General features: G+C 46.7%; 1 protein-coding gene across 1 annotated transcript in view; it reads left to right on the top strand.

The window, feature by feature from the left end:
* The window catches only part of SHISA8 (shisa family member 8), a 28,375-nt gene extending 15,231 nt beyond the window's left edge, over window positions 1-13,144 (top strand). Inside the window, exons 2-4 of the mRNA XM_080971919.1 lie at window positions 5,497-5,624; window positions 9,519-9,668; window positions 11,985-13,144. Of these exons, the coding sequence (XP_080828045.1) occupies window positions 5,497-5,624; window positions 9,519-9,668; window positions 11,985-12,358 (652 nt within the window). The 3' untranslated portion in view covers window positions 12,359-13,144. The remainder of the gene's footprint in view (window positions 1-5,496; window positions 5,625-9,518; window positions 9,669-11,984) is intronic.
* Window positions 13,145-13,441: the final 297 nt, after the last annotated feature.

The raw sequence follows: 13,441 nt of genomic DNA, 5'->3' as shown, positions 1-13,441 counted from the left end.
GCTGAGGTGTAGGAGGTGAGTGAACCCCTCACTGAAACCAAGTAGTTTTCTTTTCAACAGACGGCACAGCAAAGGCAGGTGCCCTTGTCTGCATGCCCTCCACTTGCCCTCTAAAACCCACTTCCTGTCTCCTTCCTCTTCCTCCCTCCTTGCATGTGAAAGGAGAAGCCCCCTCTACTCCTGACAGGTCAGAAAGGGGAGGCAAGAACCTTGTGGCACAAATCACTGAGACTAGAGCAGAGGGCTTTTTTTCAGCCAGAACTCGCCAGAACTCATCTCCAGCACCTCCTAGTATGGCAAGGGAAGGAGGGAAGCGAGGGAAGCAGAGTTTATATTACAGACACAAACACGCGCGCACACACACACACACACACACACTGTGAAGAGTAAGCTTTAGTTGGCCCTTTTGCTTGCATGGACAGTGGTACCTTGGGTTAAGAACTTAATTCGTTCTGGAGGTCCGTTCTTAACCTGAAACAGTTCTTAACCTGAGGTACCACTTTAGCTAATGGGGCCTCCCACTGCCACCGTGCCGCCGGAGCACGATTTCTGTTCTCATCCTGAAGCAAAGTTCTTAACCCAAGGTACTATTTCTGGGTTAGCGGAGTCTGTAACCTGTAACCCAAGGTAAAAAGGTAAAGATAAAGGGACCCCTGACCATTAGGTCCAGTCGTGACCGACTCTGGGGTTGCGGCGCTCATCTCGCTTTATTGACCAAGGGAGCCGGCGTATAGGGTCATGTGGCCAGCATGACTAAGTCGCTTCTGGCGAACCAGGGCAGCGCACGGAAATACCATTTACCTTCCCGCCAGAGCGGTACCTATTTATCTACTTGCACTTTGACGTGCTTTCGAACTGCTAGGTTGGCAGGAGCAGGGACCGAGCAATGGGAGCTCACAATGGGAGTCGAGGGGATTCGAACCGCCAACCCTCTGATCCGCACCGTACAATTGAAAAATAGGCCTATGGACACACACACACACAGAGAGAGGAGTTTCTTTTTCTTTCTCTCTCTCTCTTTCCTTGACTTTAAAATTTACTGAGCATTGGCAACACTGGTGCGAAAACGCTGGCTTGCCCTGAAACGTAGCAGCAGGGTTGCAGGCTGTGGGGGGTGGGCTCCCTCTGGCTCTTCAGGTTCCCTTAAGTATAATCCTTCTTGACTAACATCATGGGTCCCTTCTTTCGCCTTTGCTCCTGGGCTTCAGTCCCGTGACTGCGACTGCCAGGCTGCATTTTCTCTGCGGGGCCCTGTACAAGCATTGAGCTGTACACGTCCTGGCTTGCTTTCCCGGGCTTGTAAGCCAGCACCCGAATGCTCACACCAGCCTCCCCTTGAAGAGATGCTTGAAAGCGTTTGGCCCTTCGCCGGTACTCACTGGCTCGTTTATGGTTTTTTCCAGAGCTCCTAACGAGGAGCTTAATCTGTCCACGATGACGAGCCTTTGCTGATGTTGGCTGGAGTGCCTACTTGCGGGTAATAAGCTGGCATCAACTGAGTTTTAGGAAAGCTTCTGTTTCATTTTAGGAGGTCAGTTGGTATCAATATTTCTATCATGTCTAGGGTTGGCATACATCTGGAGTTTCCCAGACATACCTGGAATACTGCAAAATGTCCAGGAAAATCTGTAGGTATGGCAACCCATGTCGGCATTTTTTGTGATTTTGCCAAAAAGAGTTCAACAACTTTTGTGTCTGGATTTCCACTTTTTGAAATGTGGCAACCCTAATCACATCCTCCTAATGCACGTGTGCCACTAAGGGTGGCTTACAATAATTTAAAATCACAGTGCAATAAGTGGACTGAAATGCAACGAATGCAATGAAAGAAATAACAAATAAAAAACATAGCATTAAATATCCTTTGAAAAGCAACCAGAAAAGTGAACGGAAGTTTGTTTTTGTAAAACTACCTTAACAAGCAAAAATCTTTATCAACAGGCAAAAGACAACTGGGGGGAGGCAGTTGCTTGAGCTGCTTTTAACAGGAAAATATTCCTTATAAAAACAAGAGTGTCAATGTGCAAATCTGTAGTTCTTCATTGTAACAGTAGGGTCTGAAAGTTCTTGTTGTACCAGTAGGACTCCTAGACATTATCTTGATGGCTCTGTCAATGTGATGAAGAACTTTTCTCATATAGATAGATATAGATATAGATATAGATATAGATATAGATCGCTCACACCTTCCTTTGTGGGCGCCCTTTGCGGGACCGCACACAGCACCTTGGGCCATGTGGGGCTCACCAGCTGGTTGGGCTGCCCGCCTCCCTGTGCTAGTCATTGGGGGTTCCCGCCAAACCCCAGTTAACCTGTCAGCACCGTTGGGAGGAGGGGCCAATTGCTTAAACAGGATGAAGAACGTTTCTCTCATATATATATATATATATCTCCTACTTAATGCCAGAATAGACTTCGAAACTATTTACAAGTATAAAAACCAATTACACAAGCATTAAAATATAAACTTCTATAATTAAAATGGACAGTGACACAATCTCATTAAAACATGAAAATATAAACACTTCTGGAAGTGGAGAGCCTTCCGGGAAGAGGGTATGCTTACCCTTCCCTTTCTCCAGCTAAGAATGTGCTAATGTGGTCTGTGTAAAGAAAGTCACTGGGAGGGAACTCAGACACAACTCAGCCTGCAGGTCAGAGAGCAAAAATCAAGCCCTAGAAGCATCTTGGGGTAGGGAATCAGTATCTGCTGAGGTGTTCGTGCAGTGAATTTCCACCTATATTCAACCTGTATTATGTGTGTAAATCGGGGTGGGAAATCTGTAAGCATCCTTTAATTCCAGAATGGAAAACCCGTAGTCCTCCTGAGATTCTCTTCTCAGCATATGCTTTAGCCCATCAAGGCACATAAGGAAAGTATGTTTTAAGCAAAGGCTCAGTGGAACTTGGTAGCAAGAGCTCATGGCTTTTTTAGGAAATCATATCACACATTGAGACCTAGCATGAAAATGAAAACTATTCTTCAGCCAGAACCAAAGAATACCACAGAAAGGTTATCCATTAACCATCATTTTGTTTGAAATGGCAGGTAAACGAGTCCTTGATTGCTCTAGCTTCACATTTCACAGTAATCTGTGTCAAGAAAAATACATGCAGTTGCGAACTTCACTTAAGAATCTCCCGCCAGGAGTCTCCTGCCACCCAGTTTGCTTCTGTGTCAATTTGCATGAAGAAAGAACCATTTGGTATAACGGACTCTGGAGCCGCACTATCGTAAGTGCACATGCCTCGTCCCAGGAGCCCCTGGGAATTGCAGGAAAGGCTCCTAGTGTTTCAAATGCAAATGTGACACAAATTATAGATGTTCCTTACGTGAAGTAATTTGGCAGTTCATGCTGAAGTTATAAAAGCAATTGTGAAAAGGTATGAGAATGCAAGAACTGCTGGGTTTGGGCTATTTTCTAGGGCTTTTGTCTTATTATTATTTTAAAAGTTATCATGCAAGTTGCCATAATTTTTCTGGGGAGGTTTTTGTGGGGTTCTTTGCAGCTGATTATATTTTCCTGTTAAGAAAGCAGATGTGCTTTTGCATGTATAACAAGCTGCGTTCGGGAACCTCAGGCCTGGGGTCCAAACTTCTGGAGAACCAGAGTTGTAGCCTCTAGGCCTCTCTCACTAGCCCTCATGACTCTTATACGCTACACTCCCTGCCCCTGCCATATCCCCTCTCTCCAGGCCATGGCCCTCTCCTCCTGTCTTGTTGTGCACCCTTCCACAAGTGCGCCTGTCCATCTGGAGTGTGCCCTTGAACCATCCCCCACAAATGTCCCTGAAAAAACAGGACATCCTGTTTTTCCCCGCGAGAGCACAGCAGCCATTTTGGGCTTCATGATCTTACAAGGGTCATGTAACTCACACGGGAGCATGACCAGTAAGACATGGACTCAACATGTTGGAGGGTATGTTGAACTGTCATAATGCCTCTTGCTTACCTGGATACAAAGAATTATACCTCTTTCTCTGTCCACATTTGGACCCACCTACTTTTTTCCTCTCGGCCTAGGGTTGCAATACGTCCGGGATCTCCTGGACATATCTGGACCACTGCAGCCAGCAGCAGTGTCCATTTGGAAATCGGTAAAAATGTCCGGGGAAATTCGGACATATGGCAGCCCATGTCGGCAGTGCCGTTTTGGCTGACTTCACATAGAAATACCTCGGAAACGTCATTTTTACTTTTTTTGCAATTTAGCCCTAAAAGCTCACCAGCTTTGTCCCCTCCTACTCTCACTCTGCCCACCATTGCTGCATGGCTCCTGTAAGACTATCCAGGAGGAAATGCGGCCCCCAAGTGGAAAAAAGGCTTGCCACCCTTGGCAGCTAAGGCCTCAGGCCCAGTCACTGATATCCCCAATTAAAGTAGTGAGGCTGGAGGAGAGTTGATGCCAGTCACAGTGTCCCATTCTGAAACAGATGGGCCAGTCGCCTGCCTTGGTGCAAGGCAAGTTTTTAATCTACACCCAGAGGATATGTCCACAAAGAGCCTGGCAAGCTCTGGATCAGTTCTCATAAGGAAAGATTATATGTTGTGCAATGGAGAACAACAGATAAATTCCCCATAGGTCAGTTATATGGGAAATGAATACATAAAGAAGAAATACCCTGGAAGTCCAGAAAAATGGAAATAATAGCAACATTGCCATGTTGGCAGCAGCCCAGATGCCAACACAGTTGCCCACACAGTAGCCCACTTATAATATGGCTTAATTGTTTCTCCATTGCTAATAGTTATGTATCTATTGTTGATTTTGAGTTTCAGTTGTGTTTCAATGGGTTTTTACCTAAAAAGTGGGATAGATGTTTTTACAAATATGAAATGAAATTAAATGAAGGGCAGCTGACAAGAAGCATGACCCAGACAACCAAAACACATCCACATTGTACATTTTGGTGGACAGCCCCCAAAATTCCAATTCAAAAACAAATTATAAGATATTCTCTTTGCCCTCTTTTTTCCCCCTTATAGAACGTGAATAAATTCTTGTTGTCGGTTTGGTTTCTTGTTAGTGATAGACCAAAGCCCCTTATCAGGTTCAGTAAAGCTGCAAGTCCAACTGAGATTTTTTAAAAATGACGTTGGGGACACTGGAGCTGGTCCCCAACACTGGTGTTCGTGACACAACTCGCAGACTATATAACCATGAAAATTGTTCAGCCCCATTCAAGAAAAACTGAGCTCTATCAGCAGATGAAAGAACAAAGCTGTTTCCCCTTGCAGTTTTAAGTGCTGAGAAAAGGAGGCATCCGTCAAACAGAAGCCTGTTCCATTCTGAGCAGGGAGGCTTTTGCAACAAATGAACAGCAAGGGCACATACCTTGCTGTGAGTGTCTGGAAAGGCAAGCAGGTGCAAAGGGTAAGCAATGGGTGAACCGAAATGACGCGTGACAAAAGTGTCAGAATTATACTCACAGTAAAACAGCTCAGGATCTTTACTTATGATGGCGCTGCTTAATTTCCCTCCATACCTTTTCTAGGACGCTCACGGATCTCCTGAAACAGCCAGGAGGACATGGACCATCTGACATCTTGCCAGAGAGCCATATTGGCAGCGTGCAGGTCCAGATTAGCGATGGGTTTTCTCGATCTCCCAGGAATAGCACAGGTAAGATAATCACAAAGTCCTCGGCTGTGTGCATATTAACAGCTTAAAACACAGCAAGGCCTTTCTCCTTCTCCCAGCCAAAAATCTAGGAACTGCAAATTGTTAAGGGCGCTGTAAACAGTTTACAGTGGGGGGTAAACTACAGTTCCCAAGATTCTTTGGGGGAAGGCATGTGCTTTAAATGTGTGGTATTGTATGCAGCCTGTGTAGGAGAAAACTTTCTTTGTATACAGAATATCCCAGGTTCACAGGTTGCTCATCCCTATCCTAGAGGGTTTGGTGACAATTCACACAACCAGCTTGGTTGGAGGGGGGCATCACCTGGGTGAAACAACCCAAAAGAGGACTTCTACACCCCGGATGTGCAAGGAAACACCTAAGGCTTCTTCCCTTTCAGCATGGCAGGGATAGAAACCTAGAGTCCCAAAAATGAACAATGCTGCACCTGCGGGACACTTTTCTTCTGCCTGGCTCTTAAAGGCACAGGAGCACCCTTCAAGGTTATGCAGGAGGGTTGCCATGTGGAAGCACTCCTGAAGCCTCATCACTCGTGGTCTGTGTGGAGCAGGGACAGCTCCCCCACCTCACGTCCTTGCATGACCTATATAATGCCTATCCTCAACCCTCAATATGCCAAGCTGCCCTCAGAAAACCTTTAGTCTAAGCACTACTTGGTATCAGTAAAGGAAGAAAATATATTCTCCCTCTCTTTTTGTTGACTGTTGCATGCCATTCCATATTTATAACCTACCTTTCCTCCCCAAAGGCAGCCCAAGGCACCTAAGGGGGGGACACACACACACAAATCCAATCCATGCATCCACATCAATATCAACTGTACAACAAACTTACCAAGCCCATAAATGCCTACATAATGTATGCAAATGTATACAAACAGTAATCCAGTACTGCTGCCCCATTAAATGTTTCCAGCAGAGCATATGTGTAAGAGGCAGAAACATGAAGCGTTCCTGCTACGCTGCCTCCATGGGTGGGGTGGGGGAGAAGCTGTACCTGTTGGACTTCTACCTGTTCTACTTATTTTTAGAAGCACATAGGAACCCTGAGCAGGGAGGGATGATGATGATGACAACGATAGTTTTATTTTTTATACCCCACCGATCTGGCTGGGTTTCCCCAGCCACTCTGGGCGGCTCACAGCATATATCAGAACATACTAAAACATCAAACATGGCTGCCTTCAGATGTCTTCCAAAAGTCAGATAGTTGCTTATTTCCTTGACATCTGATGGGAAGGTGTTCCACAGGGCAGGCACCACTACCGAGAAGGCCCTCTTCCTGACTCCCTGTAATCTCGCTTCTCACAGTGAGGGAACCAACAGAAGATCCTCGGAGGACCTCAGTGTCTGGGCAGAGCGGTGGGGGAGGAGATGTTCCTTCAGGTCTACAGGGCCGAGGCCATTTAGGGCTTCAAAGGCCAGCACCAAAACTTTGAATTGTGCTCGGAAATGCACTGGGAGCCAATGCAGGTCTTTCAGGACTGGTGTTCTATGGTCTTGGCGGCCACTCCCAGTCACCAGTCTAGCTGCCGCATTCTGGATTAATTGCAGTTTCCATGTCACCTTCAAAGGTAGCCCCACGTAGAGTGCATTGCAGTAGTCCAAGCGGGAGATAACTAGAGCATGCACCACTCTGGCGAGGCAGTCCGCAGGCAGATAGGGTCTCAGCCTGCGTACCAGATGGAGCTGATAGACAGCTGCCCTGGACACAGAATTGACCTGCGCCTCCATGGACAGCTGTGAGTCCAAAATGACTCCCAGGCTGCACACCTGGTCCTTCAGGGGCACAGCTGCCCCATTCAGGACCAGGGAGTCCCCAAATCCGCCCACCCCCTGTCCCCCCAAAACAGTACTTCTGTCTTGTCAGAATTCAACCTCAATCTGTTACCCGCCATCCATCCTCCAACCGCCTCCAGACACTCACACAGGACCTTCACTGACTTCACTGGTTGGGATAGATGATAGTTACTGGCCAGCATAGAAATATTGTTAAATAATAAGAATAAGAATACTAATATTGGAACAGATAGCTTTCTGACTTAACTGCTCATGAGCATTTTGTAAAGGGAACAATTGGCAGTAATCCTTTTCCTGTATCTTTTCAGCCTCTGCTGCTCTTGAGTGGGGGGGTGGTCGGGGGGGGTACCCCTGTGGAGAAATGCAGCTGGTCATCATGGGAGGGGATGTGTGACCTCTGGCAATGTCAGCCCCCACATTTTGCAAGGTGAGCAGTCGCCAGGGTGAAAACCATCTGAGCGCACCAGTGACAAGATGAGGGCAGGATTCCCCCACATGCACACTTCCCCCAAACATTTTACACATACAATCTCTTCCTTGCTAATTCTTGCAGGGGGGGGGGGGCTGGCAGGCAAGGGGCTATCTCTGCTCCGATTTACATCCAGCTGATGGAGGGGGATGGTTTGCTGCTGCTTCTCTTTGTGTTGTGACTCAGTTCTGCCTGGGGCCAAGAGAGCGCTCTGTCTCCTCCTCTCTTGTTTGCCCATGACACTTGTCCCAGTTTAAATACAGATTTCCTCCCTCCTCTCCCTGCCTCCTTCCCTATCACCTTTGAACATTGGTTAACTGAAGTGAGAACTGACGAGTGTCACTCGCTTGAGGCCCTGAAGAATGAAATCTGAGCGATAACCACATTGGCAGCCATTCAGATCGTCATCATAATCGCCATCGCCTGATACTGCCAGGCCCCCAAATCCTTAATTAAGGCTGGGATCCAGTATCCCCGACATGCTTTGCAAAAGGCACAAACTCTACCCGAAAGGTTTCGCTGTCACAAGATTAACCGGCAGCAGGTGGTGAGGTGAGAAAAGAATTACAGAACACAAGCAAATCAATAGGCTATGGAAAGCCTCCTCCTGTGTTCCAAAGGCTGTTTGCTGTATTACTGTTGCGCTCATCCCAATCTCTGAGCAGCAAGAGGCTTCAAGGGTTCCTGTGCTCACCAGGGTTCAGTTTCCTTGGATTGAAGGTCAATGGAGACTGTGGCGTCTTTAGCATATATAGTTTTATTTACACATGTATACAACCTAAGCATAAGATGGAGGGGTTCACAGCATTATCCCTTCCAACAGATCTTGCTTCCCCACTAGGTTTCCAGGGAAGTCCCTAGCCTAGGTTGCCACCTTTGGGACAAGTCGGGGGGGGGGGGCTAAAAAATACTTTACCTGGTGCAGAATGAAATGACCACAAAGCAATCCATTACAATGGGTTGTTTCCAATGCTGGTCATACTCATAGAGTAGACCCAATGAAATTTATGGATCTAAGTTAGCGATGCACATTAAATCCAATGACTCACATCTTCCCCACCTGCTGAATTTCTGCCTGTCAGAAGAATGGTAAAGGTAGAAACCCAGCCGAAGAAAGAAAGAGGCGGAGAGAGCAACAAATTCTGTTTCTCTTCCTAATAGAGCTTTGCCTTCAACATCCCTTGCCATATAGCTACTAATGCCAATTCATTCACACAAACATAGTCAGACAACTTCATCCAGCCACTAGGGTTTACATCTTTTCTTGTCACATATTTGAGGTGTTTTAAAAAGAATTCATCTGTTACCTCTAGGCAATCATAGAACTGTAGAGTTTGAAGGGACCCTAAGGGTCATCTACTCCAACCTCCTGCGATGCAATTTCTAGGTGGTGACCTGGCATTGGAGGTGGGTTGTAGGTGTTTGTCCTTCTCCATCAACTGCTGTTACCTCCAGATGTCTGTCCGCTGTGCCTCACTATCTCTCTGCCTGTCACAAGGTCCACTTTCTTGGGAAACAGAATTTGCAATTCTACTCGCACTTGGGAGGGCCTAGGACACTGAGCGGATTGTGCTGAAGCCTTACCTTGCCACCTCCTTCTGCTTCCAGACAAGAACCACTTGAACAACGCTGTGGTTAACCCCTCCAGCGTCTCACAGATTGGGCTGTCGCATTCACACAACAACCGGCTGCAAATGGCAAGCACGCTGCCACACCAAGCGCCCGACTATGCCAAGTATGCAACTCTCAAGGCTGTAGGTAGGTATTGCGGCACTGTGTCTCCTGCTGGGCAAAGTAAGGCTGGCATTTGCTGGAGGAAGGCTGTGAGAGCTGGTTGCCCCAGTGTGGTATGCTATATCTCCATGTACTCATGCCTATCTGCCCATTGCTGTGTGGGGGGTGACATCATCATTGTGTCTTTGTTGACTAGGGGTGGGGAACCTCAGGCCTGGGAGCCAAAACATGGGTCAAGCATTTCCATCTGGCCATAGTCCAGACCATGCCCTGGTGTTTTTGCCCAGCTGCAATGTGTTCTTGAACTGTTGCAATGTCTCTTGCTTGCCTTGATGGAGAGATGTTTGCATGGGGTGTGCCTAGGAATCTCTGACAGAATGTAGCCTTCTGTGCAGAGGTGAGATGGCCTCTGACATGTATGAAGCGGGGGGGGGGGGAGGTTGTAAGGTCCACAAGGAAGTGGGACCATTGGGCTGGACCAAGTTTTCCCCACCATGTTGCTGGCCTTCCATTTTGCTGGGTAGTAGCTGGAGAATGGGGAGAAACTGGATTCAGGTTGCATTTAAAGATAAACCTCATTCCACTTTCCAAAACAGCACATGAACTGGAATGCTGCCACCTTTTGAAACTCATGCTTTTCCAAATTTTGCAGTGCAGTTTTCCAGCCATGCAATGTGACGAAAGTTCATATACTAGGGGGACATGTGCATAAAAAGCATATATTAGTGGATAAAATTATGCATTATATTATGGGAAATTGTGTTATGAAAAATGTGTTTAGGCAAAATTGCATACAAAAACGTGCATGTTAGCAGTTCATATGTAAATGCTGATGCATATTAATGAGGACTGGTGGCTGTTGTTTTATATATATATATATATATATATATATATATATATATATACAAACTGATGTGAAAATGTGGAGAAGTGAAACATGAGAAACTGAGAGAAACCAAAATTCACAGATTCGCCCATCGCTAGTAGTAAATGCTGGATTTCACTAATGCCAGAGGAAGATTGAATGAGGTGGGAAAGAAAGGAAAGTGATTGCAGGGGAAGAAAAACATGAGCTAAGACAGAAAAGGGAGCTGTTTTGGAGAGATGAATAAGTCATGAGCTGAGGGCAAACAGAGTGAGTCTCATGGCCCAACTACAGTGGGGGTGTTGAATACAGAGCAGATGACTAAGAGCTGATGACAAAAATAATTTAACGTGGATTAGTTGCCCTTTAACAAATATTAATCACCCCTTTATGCAATTATTATTCCTCACACTTTGGAAGAGTTTTTAAGGCCTTAAGACAGCCTTTGACGGCATGGTGCCCTCCAGGTGTTTTGGTCTACAGCAGCTTCAGTCAGCATAGCTGTGTAATGCTAGGGGTGGATGGGAGCTGTGGTTCAAAACATTCAGGGGACACCAGGTTGGCAAAGGCTGGATTAAGGCATGGGGATGGATTCTACCAACAGGCAACAGCTGGAGAGCCTCCATGGACCACCCTATGACATAGAGAAGGGGTGAGCACCTCAAATCACTCCCAGCCATTTCTTCAGCTTTTAACCTATTCAAGAAGGCCTCGTTGTTGTGGTAACCACAAACAAAGTTATTTAAAATAAAGGCCTATGCAGAAAGTCAAAGTCGATCTAGCTGTACTCAAAGGTGTTCAAAACAATGATGGCTTTTCCTGCCAATATCAAAATACCTGCATGTTTGCTCTTTGATGTAATTATATATTAGACTTTGTATCATTCTTATCTAAATTGTTGAAATCTACCCTTTTGTTGATCATGGCTTGGCTTGCCTGTCATGTTAAGCCAACCATCGCTTTGCCCAAACCTCTGAGCTCTAGGAGAGGAGGTTGTGACTGCTTCGCTCCTCCTTGTTCATTCTGCTGATGTGCTATGCCATGGGTTGTCAGATCCTTTGAATCTGGGCTCACGGTTCAGCCATCTCTAGACTAACCACAATTTGTAACCAAGGTTTGTCCTATGGTTCACAGCTTGTGGCTTGTTCAGGAGAGCTAAACCACAAACCTGGGTTCAGACAACTTGCCAAGCCAAACCATGGCTTAGCTGAGCACAGCAGAATGACTCTGAGAACCTGAACAATCCTGGATTAATGTGTGGTTTGGCTTAGCCTGACACACAAACCAAGACTGCGGCAGACCTGACATTAACCTTCTCCTGCTTATGTACAGATGGAATTAGTTAACATTTAACATCCCTAACCCTCTAGTGATACTCACAAGCAGGATGGTTAAAGAGCTGTCAGGAGAGCCATCACAACCTTAAGAACGTTTTGCCCTTCGTTTTCTGCTCTGTTCCATATATTCCCTTCCAGAAAGTGCTCCTGAGGAATTCTACAAGCGGTTTCCTGTGGTGGACATGCCGCCATCAGCCACGCTGTCCTTCCCTCCCTTGACGCTACACCAGAAAGACGTTTCTCCCTTCCAGGACGGCTGTGCTCTGATTGGCTTGGCTACACCAGGACAGAAGGCCAAAGTGATGAAAGCCAGTGCCCACACACTGGCAGGCAGCCCGGCCTTCAAACCAGGGTGGGATCCTAACCACCCCGACCTTCGACGGCAGGCCTACACCACCAAACGCCAGTTCAGCATCGAGAAGCTCCCAGAGGTCTTCAGCCAGACGCCCACCCACTATGCCCAGCAGCAGCGGCCCTTCTCCACCAACAGCAAGACGGAAGTCACTGTCTAGAGCAGACCTCCTCCTCAATCTCCCCTCCCTTCGAAATATTCAAGCAGCCTGTGAGGTGCGGCCTGCCTTGTCAAGCTGGAGCACCCAGTGTTGACTTGGCAGAGCAACCCCCTCCTCTTGGCTGTCACTGCTAGGTTCTGTGAGAGAGCAAGGGAATTAGGAAGGAAGCTTGGCCACCGGTGCTGAGGGATCGTCTGCGGCTCCTAACAGAACTTGCCCATTTGCTGTGGCCCTCTGTTTTCTGCATCCTGACAGAACTCGGCCAGCATGCGTGGTGAAACCGGCATGCATGTCGCTCCACAATTCGATGCACGACTCTTGTTTGTAGCTCACGTCTTCATCACATCGCACATCCCAGAATGGTCAGCATCCACCGGAAACCTGAGGACTCCACTACCGTTCTGCATGGAGATGTATCGAAGGGAAAGTTGGCGGGGTGGTAAATAAAATATCTCATTCTTTTCCCCTCGCCAAGAAAGGCCAAGTCAAAGGACAAGACAAACTGCTGCAATAATTAACCAGAACATTGTGTTTGAACATTTGCCCAGTATAACATTCCTCTTCTGCCTTTCCCGGTGGTTAAACAAATGCAAAAAATAAAAATAAATGGGAATACAACAATGAAAGCAGTAATAAACTGTTCAAAAAGGGAACTGCCAAGGGCTGGAAGAAATTTTTACACAGTTCCCTTTGTTCTTCGCTTGATTCTTGTCCTTCTCTATCAAACCTTTCGGTTTAAGGCCATTTGTTAATATTTCTTGTCGCATATAAAACCTATATACTGCTGACACTTTTTTTGCCTGCCACTCGTCAGAGAGTCACTATCGTGGATCCTTAACAGGGGGTTGAAAAAGAGGAGGGGGCATTGCTTTCTAGGGGATATTTCCCACCAAACTCTGAGAAAGGGTAGTGCTGCCTGTCACGAAGGTACGGGAAGAACCGTGCTGTGAAGAATGTGATTATGTGTCAGGGGAGAGTGTGACTTGTGCACCCATGGAGCCTTGTAGAAATGTCAGCCATAGGTTGGAAAATCAGCTTTCTTATTTAAGGTTTGATCTAGCAAACCAAAAAGGAACCAGTGTG

This window comes from Podarcis pityusensis (assembly GCF_964106645.2).
Source record: "Podarcis pityusensis genome assembly, chromosome: 10".
NCBI classification, from domain to species: domain Eukaryota; kingdom Metazoa; phylum Chordata; class Lepidosauria; order Squamata; family Lacertidae; genus Podarcis; species Podarcis pityusensis.
The sequence above is the reverse complement of the archived record's forward strand: the minus strand, read 5'-3'. Positions and strand labels throughout refer to the sequence as shown.